This window comes from Helicoverpa zea, chromosome 20 (assembly GCF_022581195.2).
Source record: "Helicoverpa zea isolate HzStark_Cry1AcR chromosome 20, ilHelZeax1.1, whole genome shotgun sequence".
In the NCBI taxonomy this organism is placed as follows: Eukaryota; Metazoa; Arthropoda; class Insecta; order Lepidoptera; family Noctuidae; genus Helicoverpa; species Helicoverpa zea.
The window spans coordinates 10,023,994-10,040,713 of record NC_061471.1 but is presented as its reverse complement, the minus strand read 5'-3'; the positions used below and the strand labels follow the sequence as shown (position 1 = coordinate 10,040,713).

The window sequence follows — 16,720 nt, the reverse complement described above, 5'->3', positions numbered from 1 at the left end:
CTTTTCAAAGTAGTAGTAGTTTACCGACTACCAACTAAAAGTAAAAAAAATGCTACATTTTGTTTATACTTTTTTAAAATTATAAACTGGCAACTCTAAATTGGTCTTTCAATTTTCGTGAAAAAAGCTCGTTGTATCGTATTGAGCGATTTCGAGCATTTTGCGTAAAACTATTGTTATATTTTGTGATAATTGTTCGTCTAATCTCATAATTTAGTTGTAAGAACTAGCTGTTATTAAAAATAACGTCAAACCAAAGTGGTATTACTTATAAGTTCGCTAGTGAATTACTGACAGATCGATTCGGCGTTGCGAAGTTGCAGGTTATATTGAAAAATAGTTAGATTTAATTGATTTATTGTAAGTAAATTATCGAAATGGAGAGCATGGATGTTGCACAAGAAGGTACGTCTGCGGCGTCGACGCCGGCGGGTGAAAATGGTAAGTAAAGTCTTGTCTAAGCCGACCGCTTGGGTGAACGGAAACGTGCTTCGGTTTTTTATAGTTTTTTTCTGTTCTTTTGTCATTTAGGGCCTGATAAGAATGTCACGGCGGAAGAAATGACCTCCAGGGACTATTACTTCGACTCCTACGCACATTTCGGTATTCACGAGGAGATGCTGAAGGACGAAGTACGAACACTCACCTACAGAAACGCTATGTATCACAATAAGCACCTGTTCAAGGGCAAAGTAAGTATACGTTCATTATTCGACCTATAATGCCGCATTTTTTATTCAAGCCTCTAATTCATCACCCAGAAAGCCACATTTTAGCCTCTAATCTCTTTGTTACCAACCCATGTTTCACAAGATAAATATTTTATAACCTAAAATATTCACGCATTGTTTACATTTTCATTATCAGAATGATTTATTGTCGCTATAAGAACTTGTTTATGGTTACAATAGTGACTATTGCACATTTTTATGCATCATGCATTTTATGCTGACATTTAATTTTTGGCGCCATTTTATGTTGGTTGCATTGAAGCATTACACAATAGGAGTATTGTAAATAATGCAATTCATCAACACAATCATGAACTTGCCAGGTAACCATGAACTTGTGTTTGAAAATGGCATTGTGCCAAAGAGGTCATTACAAAGTGGTAGAAACTCCTTTGAATGATTTTAAAATTAAAATCTGAAGTAATTTTAAATTATACATTGTTAAGAATCAAGCCTATTTCCGAATTACGCTTAAAAAATGCTACATAGTAAAATGCCTTTTATCAAAAATCTTCATTTAAAAAATCAAACTCCTTTTCAAAACCTACTATCATATTCCTGTTGCAAGCAATATTGGCCACCATAAGCTATCAACAAAATATGTCAAAAAAGGACCATGTATAACAACATATTTCTTTATTCCAACCCACAGACAGTCCTGGACATTGGCTGCGGCACGGGCATCCTGTCCATGTTTGCAGCGAAGGCTGGTGCAGCTAAAGTCATTGCGGTTGAGTGCTCCAACATAGTGGACTACGCCCGCAAGATTGTAGAAGCCAACAGACTCAGTGATGTCATTGAGATTGTTAAAGGAAAGGTAAGAAAACAATTACCTGCAATTGAATTTATGTTTTCTATCCTATCTATTCTTTTTTTTTGGTGTATTTCATCACAATGTACATAATTCATCATCTTTTATGCTTAATTTACTTACTTCAAAAAATTATGCCTGCTAAACCAGGTAGTACATGAGTAAAACACAAAGTTAAGATAAATACTACCATGGGGGAAATTGAAGTATTATTATAGTTACAAAACTAAGTCTGAGGCTCACAAATGTTTCTTCTGTTCTTTGTGCCCTTGGAAACAGTTATAAACTCCATGCAAAGATTAAAAAAATGACCACTTCATTTGCACCCTTTACCGACATACCATTAAAATAACAAACTAACATTAATTTCTATAATGTTCTTCCTCCAGGTAGAGGAAGTGGAGCTCCCAGTGGAGAAGGTGGACATCATCATCTCGGAGTGGATGGGCTACTGCCTGTTCTACGAGAGCATGTTGGACACCGTCCTGTATGCTCGCGACAAGTGGCTCAAAGCTGATGGCATGCTCTTCCCTGACAGGTAAGAATTAGTTGGTACTTAAAATGTTTAGAAGAAAATATACCATGATGTAGTTGTGGAGACTTTGAAGCACCAGTTTCTCAAGTACTGTCAATCTACCTCGAGTGAGCATGGTGATTTTAACTCTCATTCTTTCTTTGCATAGGAAAATGTTGCAACGGCGAGACTATAAAAAAGCTTTCATTATATTTTTCTAATACATAGTAGGTAATTGAAACTCAGCAGATGCATGTAGTAAAGAACTAAACGGAGTTGTGTTTCATTGCATGGGTGTCGGGTAAAGTTCCGCGCAACTCGACTACGAAAGTCCCTTAGTCCATTTCATAGTGGTTATTTATGCAATACGAAATTTTACAAGGAAATAATGAAATGCATTTAATTTGACGACAAAGTAGTAACGAGATTGTGATATTAAAAAACCGCGTATAAATAACTATAAAAAGCGTTTTTTCTCTTTGAGGCATTGTATTGCTTATGTTCACTCTACTGTGAATAAAGCCGTTGCTAGCACTAGTACTGCTTTATGAAGTGTTGGTATAAAACCACAAACAAACCCAGTTCTCATGCTACATACAATACGATCGATAGTAGGTACAAGAAAACGAATTGAACTCTGAAAAAAAAAAAAACGCCACGCTATTCTCGTATCAAACGACAATTTTATTGAAAATGAAAATATTTTTGAAAATATTTATTAGAAGTAACAAAGTGTAATGTACAAGAATTGTGTTTGGAGCCTCCTTTTAGACAAACAATGCCTGTGTTAGGAGACTACATTATTACATACATTATTACTGCTGATCTATTAACATCGATCTCTAAAAATATCGATTTCCGTAATTATCGCATGGAGTTCCAATGATGAGATTTTTTTCAATGAAAATATTCCTCCCTTACAGAGATAAAACCTTTACGCTATATCTAATGGACTTAGACTATCATCATCTTTGGAACCTTTTCCCAACTATGTTGGGTTCAGCTTCCAGTCTAACCGGATGCAACTGAGTACCAGTGCTTTAAAAAGAGCGACCGCGTAACTGACCTCCTCAACCCAGTTGCCCAAGCGACTGCCTATCTAACTTCCTCAACCCAGTTACCCCGACAACCCAATCCCTTACTTAGACTTGGGCCTAAGACTGTTTCCTAGTTTAAATATAACTTCTAAACTTTATGAAACAGATGCACACTATTCATCTGCGGCATTGAAGACCGTCAGTACAAGGACGAGAAGATCAACTGGTGGGATGATGTGTATGGCTTCGACATGAGCTCCATCAGGAAGGTGGCCATCTCCGAGCCTCTTGTTGATGTTGTTGATGCTAAACAGGTAAGTTTTATTCTGAAGATGGCTATTTTGGTGTGTAGTAGATGTTTTAGGAACTGTACAGTAAATAGTAGTATTGAAAGACTTATTTACTTATTGTAGGCCAGCAAGGAATAGGTCCTTAGCACAAAGTTTGTGATTTTAAAGCCATATAATGTTGTAGCGATTTTTGTGCTTTGAAGATAATGTAAAGTTTTTATCCTAAAGTGATGTTTTCGTGTCATTGTCTTTTGTTTGTCTTCTGTTATATTTCAGCATCTTATCATCATAATATGTGAAGTTGACGCTATTATTATTTATCTTCAGGTGGTGACTAACTCCTGTTTATTGAAAGAAATAGACTTGTACACAGTTAAGAAGGAGGATCTTAACTTCGAATCCAAATTCCACCTACAAGTAAGTTAATAATTAAAATAGCCTAGTGTTTGAATTCAAATTGTTATTGCGATTTTAAAAAATAATCACTGAATTGTCTAAACGCTCTTAACTTGATAAGACGATTCTTTTTTTATGTAAAAAGATGTCCATATACTGAAAAAAATAAAAAAGTAGTAATTGATTACTTAGGACATTGTGTAAGCATTATTCTAAAGTGTTTAATAACTGTAGGTGCGTCGCAACGACTTCATCCAAGCACTAGTGACATTCTTCAACGTGGAGTTCACGAAGTCGCACAAGCGGCTCGGCTTCAGCACTGCACCCGAGGCGCCCTACACGCACTGGAAGCAAACCGTCTTCTACTTCGACGATTATATGACTGTAAGTGTTTAATACCTTCGTTAACCTGTTAAATTTCGTATTCAGCCTGTTTATTGTCACACTACTAAGCATGGGTCTTTTCTCACCCAAAAGAGGATAGAGCGTTAACCACCACGTGCGCTCAATGCGATTTTCGAACTGATTGTCTAAATAGTCTAAAATGTTCATGGTTGGATTTGGAAGTGTCCTTACCACACATATTTTTAGTAGCGCTTACAATAACAACAGCTTAGGGGCTGATGTACATCTGTGCTCTGGGTTGTGTTTAGGAAAATAAAATGATGGATTATTTATTCAAGACTAATAAGTTAAAAAAGTTATGTATATTTTTAATCTGACATATTTTTTCTTACATATTAGTATCCATGTGTGTCTGTCCCTTCTATATTTATTACAAGCCACATTTCATCAATTGAATACTCACCAAAACTTAATATTACTGCAGGTAAAAAAGTTCGAGGAGATCACGGGAACATTCTCGATGCGTCAAAACGCGCGGAACAACCGCGATTTGGACTTCGAGATCGAAATTGATTTCAAAGGCGAACTCTGCCAAGTTCGGGAGAAGAATCATTATAGGATGCGCTGAGACAGCTAGCGTTTATAACCAGCCTTCACTGTTACACTTTTATACCCAGTTTCCCTTGCCACAGATTGTATCAGAAATCTAGACTTTATGCAGCAAATACTTCATGGTTTAAGGCTATAGACAAAATAAAATAAATTTCGTGATTATTCAGCCACTATCAACTGCTTTGTCGTCAACGTAAATTTTTGTATTGATAATATTCAAACTTAAAATTATAAATCAATAACATTGTTGTCATAAAAATTGCTCTGTAAAACATATTATTGTGTGCAAGTACCTCGCTCGTGCAATTGGCCTAACTCTAGTCTGAACCTTGCTTGATTGACACTTAAATATCTTTTATTATTTTAATAAATTGTCTTAACAATTGATTTATTATATATAAAAATAAACGGAGTTGTAAATGGGGTCACTATTTTTAGTTAGGCCATTTTCGCTATGGCACTATCCTAATGCTAGCTTGACTAGTTTTTTATTGAGAAATTATCTTTATGTGCATTTGTTGTCGATATAAAGATACTTTTATTGTCGCTTTGTATATAGGGGCAAGTATAACAACGTCCGAAGGCTGGTAATTAACTTGTAAACGAATTTTGTAACAACAATACTAAGAAATATGGTTGCTGCGTAATTTTTAATGACTTAAAAATTAAGTTGTTTCCACTCACTTTATTCGGTTAATTTCCATTTTTTTGTGTGATACGATATTTTCGTTTTGATATGTTTCTTTGATGCATGGTTGAGTGATATCAGATGTTAATAAAATTGAGTCGAGCTAGAATGGTTGTTTTTCTGTCAAAATAATTTTGTTATCCAACACAGATTTTAGTTATAAAATAGATCCATTAGTTTAACGAATTGAAAACAGTAAACTGACTAATATACAGTCGGTGTTTACCAATCAGTATTTTTGTTTAATTAATTGTCGGCCCGAATAAAGTGAGTTGGGGTAATTTGACGATGTTTATGATCTAGGTTAGGTATCTCACTTTTGTATGACCGCCTAAACGATACTGCGAAGCCCTACAAAGGGAGTTATTATAGAATTTTCATAACACTGTACTAAGATACTTTGTTGTATTGATAAATGACGTGTTAATGGCAGTTTTGAATGCCAGTTACTTCTTGTACACAAGCTGTGAACCCAGTGATTTTAGACTTAGGTATATATTTAGCACTATAGGTATAATATTTGAGCTAGAACATTGCACATGACAGATTTGATATTATTTTTGTAGCGTATTGTTCTCAAGGACTGCAGTTCGGTAAGAATAAATTTCAGGCACCTACAAGTCCTTCGATAGCAGATAGTAAAAGACAATCAATCCAAGTAAAAAAATAATTTGAAAGGACAACGATACTGCTTCGAGTGCCTACCGTTCTAATAATGTTCCAACATATAGTATAAGCATAAATAATTACTAGGAACATAGAAAATCGTTTGCTGATGTTATCTATTTTTGATATTAAAAGCCCCAAGCTTAAGTTCAGAACTGCCATTAACAAAATGACTATTGTTTAGTTTATACTGAGCACTTGTAATAGAAGTAAGGTTGATGTTCAACTGCCGATGCCAATGTGTCACTCAGTGGCGTTTTCTACGGTTTAGCAACTGTGTGTATGGTGTACGAATATTTGTGGTGCATTCATGAATAAGTACCTATAAGCAATGCTGTTGTTTTATTTCTAAACTATTATTCCCAATTTTAATGTAACTATTTGTTGGTCTATTTTAACTCGGCCCAATTTCAATGTTGCCCCATTTCACCCCAACTCCATTCCCAACGCTATTTAAAACTAACTCCCAAAAATGCTATTTTATTTATTATGTATATTTTGTCCACATACTTTTGAATAACTGTCTTAAAATGTAACGCCCATTCACTTATGAAACACAATGAAAAAATAAATAAAAACAATTGAAATTACAAAGTTTCGATGTACTTTTAATGCTACAATGACTGAATGAGTTAATGGATTACAAGCTAAACTATGAAAATATAAAATGTCCGTTGCATCAAACTAAATAAGGTTTTGAATAGCTTCTCTTCTATTTATTAGATTTTATTCCATAAGCAAAAATAATTACGCTGTTCAACGCGATAAACAGTGGAGAGAAAGTCGTCTATACATACAAGGCATAACTTCTCTCTGATATGTGGAAAAGATGCTTGGTAAGTAGAAGAAAACTTAGCAAAAACCTTTATCATCAGTTTGATGCAATCGGCTCTATAATCTACGAATATAAGTCTTATATCTACTTTCATAAGGTTTATTATGCGACCGGCACAACGGGCACGGCGTCTTGCACGTTGCTCTTGTAGAGGTCTACGCAGCAGCAGTTGGTGATCAGCTGATGTTCTTCGCAGGAATTCGCGTACAGGAACTTGCAGTCGCTCTTACCGCAATTGTAGGGGTTGACTGGAAAGATTAAAAAAGTTGGTAAGAAAAAGATTGGTGTGAATCAGGTAGTGCCTGAAGTAAATTGCTTTTTTTAACCGACATCGAGAAAAGAAAGTTCTCAGTTTGACCGCTGTAATTTTTGATCTCGGGTTCTATGCTCAGGTAGATGGGCCGATATCGGCTTGTAGGTTTCAATTTCAAGAGAGTCACAAAGAAGGTAATTTTGGAAACAGAAGTCTTGAAGTTGGTGGTAAGTGGCAGGCAATATATCCTTGCCTCGGAGAGCACGTTAATCCCGCCCGTTTTGGGAATATGGACCTAGCGTTACTGATGTGCACATCGACATTCAGTGCTTAGGAACCAAAACGAAAGTATATATATTTTCTATACTTACAAACAGAACTGCAGCAGCACGCATCATGGGCTTGCTTGTGGGAGCAGTAGCTGTACACAGACGAATCACACAGGGGACATCCAGGATGCGCCCCAGGAGGGCCGGGGGGCGCGTACATCCCGGGCCCGTAGTGCCCAGGCCCGTATTGCCCCGGTCCGAATTGCCCAGGTCCGTAGTGCCCCGGTCCGTATTGCCCCGGCCCGTAGTGGCCCGGCGGGTAGTAGTTCCCGTAGTTGCCTCCTAACAAATAGCCCAGCATTTCTCTTATTCCGAAACCTGTTAAATGTTGGTGATTATGAATGTTAATTAGATGGCACCTGTGAGATGGAGTCCCGTGGTTTAGTGGCGTTTGAAGCCTGTGGTACCTTGTTACAAATGCCAGAGGGTAGCGGGTTAAACCAGTCATTAGATTTTATCAGCCCCGGATCTTCAATTTTTTTTAGGCGGGGCAAAATCTGCAAAATGCCGCCCCGCCTACCTACTTATGTTTATTTTCACCTTTATCATCCATATAATTTTAGCTATCAATATGTAGGCAGGCAGGGCCGTCTCTAGCTCATGTAGCGCCTGGCTGCAATCATCACCCAAGCGCCACCTATGTATTGAAGTACTTAGAGTAGTTACAAGGAATATAAATAAGAACGTTCGAATGAAGTGCACTATTTGGTAGGTAAAGGACTTTAAAAAATGTGTCCAATTCATTGTAGGCTCTTTAAGTTATGAAAGTCGAGACAGAACGATTGTAAAAAGCAGCGCGAGCGAAGTGAGCGCGCAAATTTTTTAATTTGGGACACAAAAAGTTAATTAGTTTAAAAAAGCGCTGTAACAAGCAGCAAGCAAACTTTTTTGTTTTTGAGGACTCCATAAATATATATTTTTTACTACATTTGACCAGTGGCGGCGTAGCATCGGGTGGCACCCGGGACGGACTACTTATCGAGCATCCCCCACCTCCCCAAAAAAAACGACAGAATATAATCACGTAGTAAAAAAAAAACCTACAGTGAGCCCCAGAAATGTTCGAGATGTAGGACACAAAAGATCCCAATTTAAAAAAAAAAACGGTTAATGAATCCGCGAACATAGCGAGTGCGAAATTTTTGAGTTTGAGAACACAAAAGTACCCAAACAAGTTTGATAAAAAGCACTGTACAGTGAAAGTCCTCAACCTCCGCTTACAAATAGCGCCTAAACAACTTAAAAATAACTACTGTAAAGTGAATTTTTTTAATTGTTACTTTTGAGGACTGTAATTTAACTCTGAATTAAGCACAAATAAAAAGAAACCGTGACTGAAGCGAGCGTCAGTTGTTTTTGCTACTTCGGTGCTTTAAATTTTTGTTAGATTGAGTACTCAAAAAGCAAGGGCAGAACAATATAGAAATTAAGAAGATTTTTTTTTTCTAACTTTGAGGAATTAATTTAAGTAATTAGATAAAGCAAACATATAAGAGAGGGGTGACAGTCGGACTGAGAGGGGTGACCGCCTCGATGTCTCGCGCATGCTCTGTCGTAGTTTTGTTTAAAATTTGAATATAAATAAAATGAAACAGTAAATGGTAGTGAACCTAAGCTTCGCAGATAAGAATGTGACTTGTCCCTTCTGCCCGCGCCATCCTGGGGCCCGATTCTCCTAAGTTAATAATGTCAAAATCGAGTAGAAATCGAATCGCAATATGATCGCAATAGCAGTTTTAACCATATCGGTCATTCTGCTACTAATAAAAGACCAATCGTATTCGATTGACATTTGATTGGTGTGCGATTGGTCTGCTATTTTGGTGATTTTGGTCCATACGGTAGTTTGCTGTACAATCATTTTGCAATCGTAAATCATTTGCAGACAAAATGATTCATTATTGAATGACAGAAAAGGATTAAAATGTTTATTTCAAAGAAAAAATAGCGGAATGCCACATACGCTTCAATCGTAATCGAGTCGGGATCGGATCTCAGTCGAATCGAGTCGAACGTGAATCGTATGACGCTTAAGTAAAATTAGGAGAATCGGGGCCCTGGTCATGCAGATATGTGTCGACCAAGATGGCACCCCCCGAGATGTGGTACCCGGGGCGGACCGCCCCCTCCGCCCCCCGCTTACGCCGCTACTGCATTTGACTTATAAAAGTTAAGGCAGTGTGGCCTTGACTTATGAAGACATTGAGGCAATGCATATATAATATTGCGCGAGCGAAGCGAGCGCGAAATTTTTTGAGCCCGCGACACAAAAGTATCTACCTGATAAAGGACATCGTAAAGCAACAAGTAGCCGCGAGCGTAGCGAGCGCGAATTTTTTAAATTATTTGTTTGAAGACTCACAAATTAAACTGGGAATTATGTACAAATAAAAAGAAAACGTGATTAGAGACTGAATCAATGACCGACGACCGAGTCAATAAAAATAATAAACAATCAGAAAAACAGCCGCGTTGTCATTTAGCCGCGAGCGTAGCGAGCAAGAATTTTTTCACTTAGTTGGAGGATGTTAAAAGTAAAAAATAATCAAAATGATCAATCAAACAAAGCGAAGGCGACTTTTTTAGAAATTTCCTGGTGGTGGGGCGTTCCGTGGCGCCCTTGAGACCGAGCAAGGCGCCCGGGTCATGCGCACACCCTGCACCATAGGTTAAGATGGCGCTGTAGGTACCTAACCATTACAGTAATCTGTGATGTAGGATTTAAAATAAAAATAAATATATGCGATAAGCGTTCCTGGCTCATAGATGATCGCAAATAATTTTTAATCAGTTTTAGTTTGCTAAAACTTCGCCTCGTGAATAATAAATGTTCGTGCAGTAGTGCAGGGTATCGGTCAAGTTGATATGGCCATGAAATTGCTGTACTTGTGCTATTATTTATTCCGTGGTCAAAGTTAAATAAATGATGAGTTATCCATCTATCTACTACTCTGAACCTACAACACGTTATCCATTGGTCTGTGAAGTGTGAATTTGGCAGCCGCCTGATTTTGCCGCCCCCTGAATTTGCCGCCCGGGGCACAGGCCCCGGCTTGCCCCCCCCTAGATCCGGGGCTGGATTTTATGACGATTTTGAAATTTTCCTAATTAGATGGACACCAAGCATAGCCTTTGATGGGGTCGCAGAAAGTGATAATCATATGTGACACGCAATAATGATGATATTGAGTGGCTAGAAACAAGGTATTGTGTTTCTAAAATTGTCCAATAAAGTAATGTTTTGTTTACTGTATAATAACTGATAAATCCTCCAAAATCATAGTTCATTCACACGACCCATGACATAACAATAAAAAGCCTTGAAAAATACATGCATTTGAAGTACAAATCGCCCTTAATTAAATGGGAAGCAAAAACGTGCTTAATAACAACATCATTATAACGAATTAATTGTTATAATGTTAAACAAGATATGCATCTTTTGACGTACCTATAAATTAAGTAGGTACCTACATTTTCGCATCTAGATAATATATTAGAACAATTCGAATGAAGATGAAAAAGCGTCGGCCTTGCCAGATTTCCTTATTTTTAGGCAATTAGTGTAGGTTCGTACCTAATTAACGTTTTGTCTAGCGTAACGTTATTGAAAAGATGACACGTTAATTTTTTTATGTGACCATTGCTCGTTCTAATGTGCTAAGATGGGTAAAAAATTGTGATGTTTGTTAAGTTAATTTACAATGGCAGGTTCTGCCTGCCTGACATCATCATCATCATCGGCCTTTTTATTGTCTCACTGCTGGGCACAGGCCTCTTCTCATACAGAGAAGGAATGAGCGTTAATCCCTTCGCTTGTTCAAGGCGGATTGGCGATTTGTGACTTTTATTTATTGTAGGCAAAATTATGTTATTTCCAAACTGCTACCTAAACCAATTCAGTTTCCTAGAATTATTTAACTCGCTTCAATCTCTTAGTTACAGTAGGCTATTTAACTAGAAATAACATATCATTAAGTTGGGTATTATTTGCTAAACTACTCGTATTTTCGGTTTGCAAGTAAAGGTGGAGTTCCTCGAAACGAAATTAATTTAGTGGAACGAATGATTGAGATATGACATGAATTTAGACGTCGTTTACGTTGTTATTGAATACGTAATAATTAGAAGAATTTGTGTAGATACAAATACGTGTCCTGTGTACGATTCTAGACTATCATCGTTACCTACCGATAGTAATAAACTAGGTATTAGTTTCTTGTTATCACCTGCCTAGTACTACCTAGTCAATATAGTAGGTAGGAGTAATTTAAATGATCCCATGTCCATGTCCATGAATTTGTGTTCAGAAATGAATCCATGCTCTTAGATTAAATATTATGACAAATAAACCATCAAATTGAAATCACATGCGCTTATAACAAGTGATAAGTATGGTATTTAATGATATGGTCTATGGATACCATGGTAATGAGCAATTCCTGTCAGTTTGTGAATGGTTATGACCATGGAGAACAAAATGACTAGCGGAGATGTCATAACGCCCTTACAAGCCTTCTTTGGAACTTTCCATTATTTTCAAAATAAGATCACCAATCAATCCAATAAATGAAGACCAATCTTTGATAGATTGGTTTTGATTTTACAAGGAACCCGAAGGCCTTGTTAGTTCTAGTATCTGATCACGCGTACTGTAGGAACGCCTTCAAGAAGGCGTTTCACCTACCTTCCTTATGGCACCTCCGCTATCTTTCCTTAATGACAAAGTTTGAACAACTTACCACCGCCCAGTTGGTTTCGGCTTATTTCGTAATTTGTGGGCTGAACACCTATTGATTTACACATGGAATAACTTTAAGTATGATTAAAATACACATTTTATCTTGCGTGGGAATTAAGCATCTATTTACTATACAAAAATACTTAGAAATAGAATTATTGCTAGATCTTTCTTTGGAATGTACCTAATCATAGAATTTTCTCAAATAAACAGAGTTTGCCTTTGTCATATTAATAGGAATATTTACTGGTCTGAAAATTGGTTTTGTTTGAGGCTTACACAAATAGGTAAACATTCTTAGAATCTTCACGAACGTTGAATTGAAAAGGCTTAAGATTTTTTTTTGTGTTGACTGCACCTTCTAGACACAGTTATTTTAGACGGAATATTCTAAAATACCTAGTGCATAGCTAATTACTTAGATAATCACTTGATTACTTACATTTGCATCTATTTCTTGCTAACTCGCACTTAGTATTTTGTTATACAACCTATACCTATTCGATTTTGTATTAGAATGTAATTATTATATGAAGAAAAATGTTTGGAACAAATAAATACTTATCACTTTTTCTTGCCACAAAAAATATACCTAATGTGATAAGCCTAAGGCATCTTTCTAAGAAAAAGGTCTTAAAAATACCCTTCTTGCAGAACCGATTATTTTAAGTAAAATCAAGCTCAACATTTTTATTGATTTTAACTAGGTAAAATATTTAAAAAATAGAAAACTCACCATCGCTACTCGCCAGAGTCGCCGCGAAAATCAAAAACAAAACCGTCTTGTACATTATCAAAACTCTTTTCTCCCACAGATGATACAAAAATACAAAATTAAAATAAAATTCAACTGTTTGTGCGTGTGTTTGGCACGGTCGCCGTTCAAGAGCGTCGTGTAAATAATAAAATAAACCACTTCGACTTAGGAAGCTGGATTTACCGGTACAGTTGAGTTCAAAAGTGATGAGCTACAGATATGTGAGGCGAAGTTGGTTCTAAAGTTGGTACTAAGCGAAAATAGATCTTAATCTTGTATGTGGAGTGTTTATTTTGTGTTGCGCTATGTTTGGAAAAATATGGGTTTGCTTGCTATCATTTGTATCAAAGAAGTGCTAGAATAAATAGTGATAAAAACTTCGTTGTATTGGTAGTAGAACATAGATATCAGTTGTTCCGGGAAGCAAAATCCTACTAGTAGAAAGACCTAACTAAGAGGAATTGTGAGATCAAAGTTTTAGTTTTTTTAATTGAAAACATTGGTATTAGCTTTCAGCAGTACTTCTCAGTTGGGCTGGAACCGAATCCTTCATATTATTTATATTTATACATACATATAGCTCCTTTATCAACATTATCCCGTAACAATTTTTTTACATTCTAGTTGAATGCATCAATTGTTGATTAATTTAATTTCTTTATTAGGTACCTACATAGTTCTCACAGTTAACGCTTGTGTTCTCGTCTGTACATGAAGTGCATATTTATTCCTTGCAAAGGGTCTTGCAGTTGTCCTTAACACCTGGACGTTCTAACGATTATCTAACTAATTAGCTAATACAACTGGTTGTGAGTGGTGCACTGACTTATTATACTTATACCTGAAACTTGGTTATATAGTATTGATTTTGGAACGGTTTTAGAAGGTCTGTATCAAATAATTGTCAAGTAAGTACTAATTTAAGGAATTGTCTGAATCCATATTTCGGCGCTTTGTGAACTGTATTTGGGTTTTGTGAATTATATATTTACATATTACAAACTGTTTAAGAAATACTCAAATTTACATTTGCTCTCATTACTTTATCCTAAAGTTGAAGAGTTTGTTCATTTGTTTGCTTAAACACACTAATCTCAGGACCTACTCGTCCTATATGAAAAATTATTTCAGTATTCGATGGCCCAATTACAGAGGAAGCTTATAACCTTCCTTGCACCTACTTTTTGAAATAAAATATGGCCTAGAAATACTTCGACCTTTGCGAAAAATGATATAAGTTACTGTTACTGCCTTTTTTTATCGTCCCACTGCTGGGCACAGGCCTCCTCTCACATGGAGAAGGATTGAGCATTAATCACCACGCTTGCTCAATGCGGGTTGGTGATTTCAGACTATAGTCCAGGTTTCCTCAAGATGTTTTCCTTCACCTTTTTATCAGCCATTGGTGTCCAAGATATACTTAGAAAGTACATACAAACTTAGAAAAGTTGCATTGGTACTTGCCTGACCTGGAATCGAACCCACACCCACATACTCGAGAGGTTGGTTCTTTTAACCACTAGGCAAGTTATTTAGTTATTTTTATCCAGCTTCGTATAAGCTGGATGCGGGTGAAACCGCGGTATACAGATAGTGATCTATATAAAAATTACCTACTAGTTTATAACCGGACTTGACATCTGCAACCGATGCTGACTGGTTTTATAATGATTAAAACATTCATATGGGTTCCATGGATGGATATGAAATCTACTATCAATGAACAGTTTTTGTATATCGATATGGCTGGCTATTATATGAATATGGCCGTCAATACTGAAATAACATTGAAGTGAGATATTTTTGTTGAGCTTATCAAATATGGGACACATAATAATTTTTTATAGGTGGGAAAACATTACATTACTGCCTCCCGCTGTGGGAAGGCGCAGAGAGTGCCAAACTATTGAAACATGTCTGTGGTTCTATTGGAGTTTTATCGGATAATTCCACAGCCTCAGCAGATATTCAGGTGACACCAGTCAAAAATATTTTAGCTGTTTAATATACGCCATATTCACCGACAAGCTGTTCAGGTGTTCACCTGTTTATGGTGAATTTTCATATTCAGTTTTCGAAGTAAATAGTTGTTACGAAAAACGGACGTTTATGTTGTTGGTGTTAAAATTTAAGAAGTAGTTTTCTTTAATCCAATATCCACCACTTTCCCTCTTGTATTAAAATTGTCTATACCTTATAGTCATACAGAACCCACCACTAACATCTAAACACGGCCTTAACCCATAAAAATGTCTCTATTTCAAGCATCAAAGGTGCCTGACCCGTGGGTACCGTTCGCAAACCAGTCGGCACATACCTACCTGATCATTTTGTTTTACTGTATCTTATTGGTTCATTAATTGATAGTTTAATGGTTCTGACGTTGTGGACTGATCTTGAGGATAATGTTTTTGCTAGTATATAGTTGTAGTTTGTGAGTTTGTTTGTTTACGCTGTTGAAGGAAATAGTTGAATCGATTGAGATGGGATTTTGGAGATAGCTATAGGTAGTTTTATATCTGTTTGCTAGAGCTATTTTTCTGGGTAGAACCGCGAAAAACCACTGGTATATTATATAGACTTTTTTGGTCAGCGGTACGTTTTAATTTTCAACTGTCATTGCTCAATACAAAATGCAGTGACAAATTACTTACAAAAGTTGCCATATTGTTATTTGTATTTTTGTATATTTATAGTCATCTGAAAGTTATCAATTCTCATAAGACTAATGATATAAACTCTTGATATTTCTCTATCTATATAAGGCAGAAAATCGATAAACGAACAAAGTATTGAAACCTGTTGGCTTGCAGATGAGATGAGAATTCCAGATGTTTAGTCCGGTTGTCCACTAGAACCTAGACCATTAACATTTATCGCCTATATTCTTTCAGTGTTAGATAGGCCATTTGTCGAGGAAGATTACTCTGCATTTAGCTTTGCAGAACTGACCCCATGAGATGTAGGTAAAATCGCAGGGAACAGCTAGTTATCTATACTAATATTATAAAGCTGAAGAGTTTGTTTGTTTGAACGCGCTAATTTCAGGAACTACTGGTCCGATTTGAAAATTTCTTTCAGTGTTAGATAGCCCATTTATCGAGGAAGGCTATAGGCTACTTTTTATCCCGGTACGGGAAGTAGTTCCCACGGGATGCGGGTGAAACCGCTGGCAGAAGCTAGTCTATACTAATATTATAAAGCTGAAGAGTTTGTTTGTTTGTTTGAACGCGCTAATATTAGGAACTACTGGTCCGATTTGAAAATTTCTTTCAGTGTTAGATAGCCCATTTATCGAGGAAGGCTATAGGCTACTTTTATCCCGGTGCGGGCAGTAGCTCCCACAGGACGCGGGTGAAACCGCGGGAAAACTAGTAAATAGACACGACACACTAATAAATAGACACGTGTATTACAGATAGATAAATCGTTGCACATAAAATCACTTTTTGCTTCAACAAGAAAGCTAACTGGCAATTTCAATCAAGCTTAATATATCTAATTATAAAAGTAGTTTTTGCTCCACATCCGTCAATCTATCAGATGAACTATTCATTTATAAGTGTCAAATACCGTTGCTAACGGTATGTTAACAAAAAGTCTACCAAAGTCCGTATCTATAAATACCTAATTGGGCATAGGTTAAATCTTACTTCGGTTTTGATTGGCTTCACATACGGACTTACGGTAGTTTTCAATAACCTAAGTATATATC

The 16,720-nt window shown here is 36.5% G+C and overlaps 2 protein-coding genes across 5 annotated transcripts; one reads left to right on the top strand and one right to left on the bottom strand.

The window, feature by feature from the left end:
* Positions 1 to 93: 93 nt before the first annotated feature.
* LOC124640021 (protein arginine N-methyltransferase 1) lies at positions 94 to 6,422 on the top strand. 2 transcript variants are annotated; one of them, XM_047177599.1, is made up of 8 exons: positions 94 to 441; positions 532 to 692; positions 1,384 to 1,548; positions 1,932 to 2,080; positions 3,260 to 3,407; positions 3,711 to 3,800; positions 4,014 to 4,163; positions 4,606 to 6,422. In XM_047177599.1, exons 1-8 carry the CDS (start codon positions 378 to 380, stop codon positions 4,750 to 4,752), a joined length of 1,074 nt encoding a protein of 357 aa, XP_047033555.1. In that variant the 5' UTR covers positions 94 to 377; the 3' UTR covers positions 4,753 to 6,422. The 2 variants fall into 2 exon arrangements, with proteins under 2 accessions (XP_047033555.1, XP_047033556.1); XM_047177600.1 differs by having other exon boundaries at positions 95 to 441; positions 4,609 to 6,422.
* Positions 6,423 to 6,677: 255 nt separating this feature from the next.
* Positions 6,678 to 13,169, bottom strand: LOC124640022 (spidroin-2-like). Of its 3 annotated transcripts, none has more exons than XM_047177602.1 (4): positions 12,985 to 13,169; positions 12,250 to 12,297; positions 7,550 to 7,825; positions 6,678 to 7,173 (listed from the first exon to the last, which is right to left on the bottom strand). In XM_047177602.1, the coding sequence occupies exons 1-4, from the start codon at positions 13,037 to 13,039 to the stop codon at positions 7,028 to 7,030; spliced, it is 525 nt and encodes a 174-aa protein (XP_047033558.1). In that variant the 5' UTR covers positions 13,040 to 13,169; the 3' UTR covers positions 6,678 to 7,027. The 3 variants fall into 3 exon arrangements, with proteins under 3 accessions (XP_047033558.1, XP_047033559.1, XP_047033557.1); XM_047177603.1 differs by having other exon boundaries at positions 7,550 to 7,789; XM_047177601.1 differs by lacking the exons at positions 12,250 to 12,297; positions 12,985 to 13,169 and adding an exon at positions 10,589 to 10,991 and having other exon boundaries at positions 7,550 to 7,960.
* Positions 13,170 to 16,720: the final 3,551 nt, after the last annotated feature.

Coding starts and splice junctions, on each gene's coding strand:
- LOC124640021 (XM_047177599.1), top strand. CDS start 378: ATGGAGAGCATGGATGTTGCACAAGAAGGTACGTCTGCGGCGTCGACG. Junction 3,408..3,710: donor ATGTTGTTGATGCTAAACAG/GTAAGTTTTATT, acceptor ATTTATCTTCAG/GTGGTGACTAACTCCTGTTT. Junction 4,164..4,605: donor ACTTCGACGATTATATGACT/GTAAGTGTTTAA, acceptor TTAATATTACTG/CAGGTAAAAAAGTTCGAGGA.
- LOC124640022 (XM_047177601.1), bottom strand. CDS start 7,955: ATGACTGGTTTAACCCGCTACCCTCTGGCATTTGTAACAAGGTACCAC. Junction 7,174..7,549: donor GTGCTGCTGCAGTTCTGTTT/GTAAGTATAGAA, acceptor TAATCTTTCCAG/TCAACCCCTACAATTGCGGT.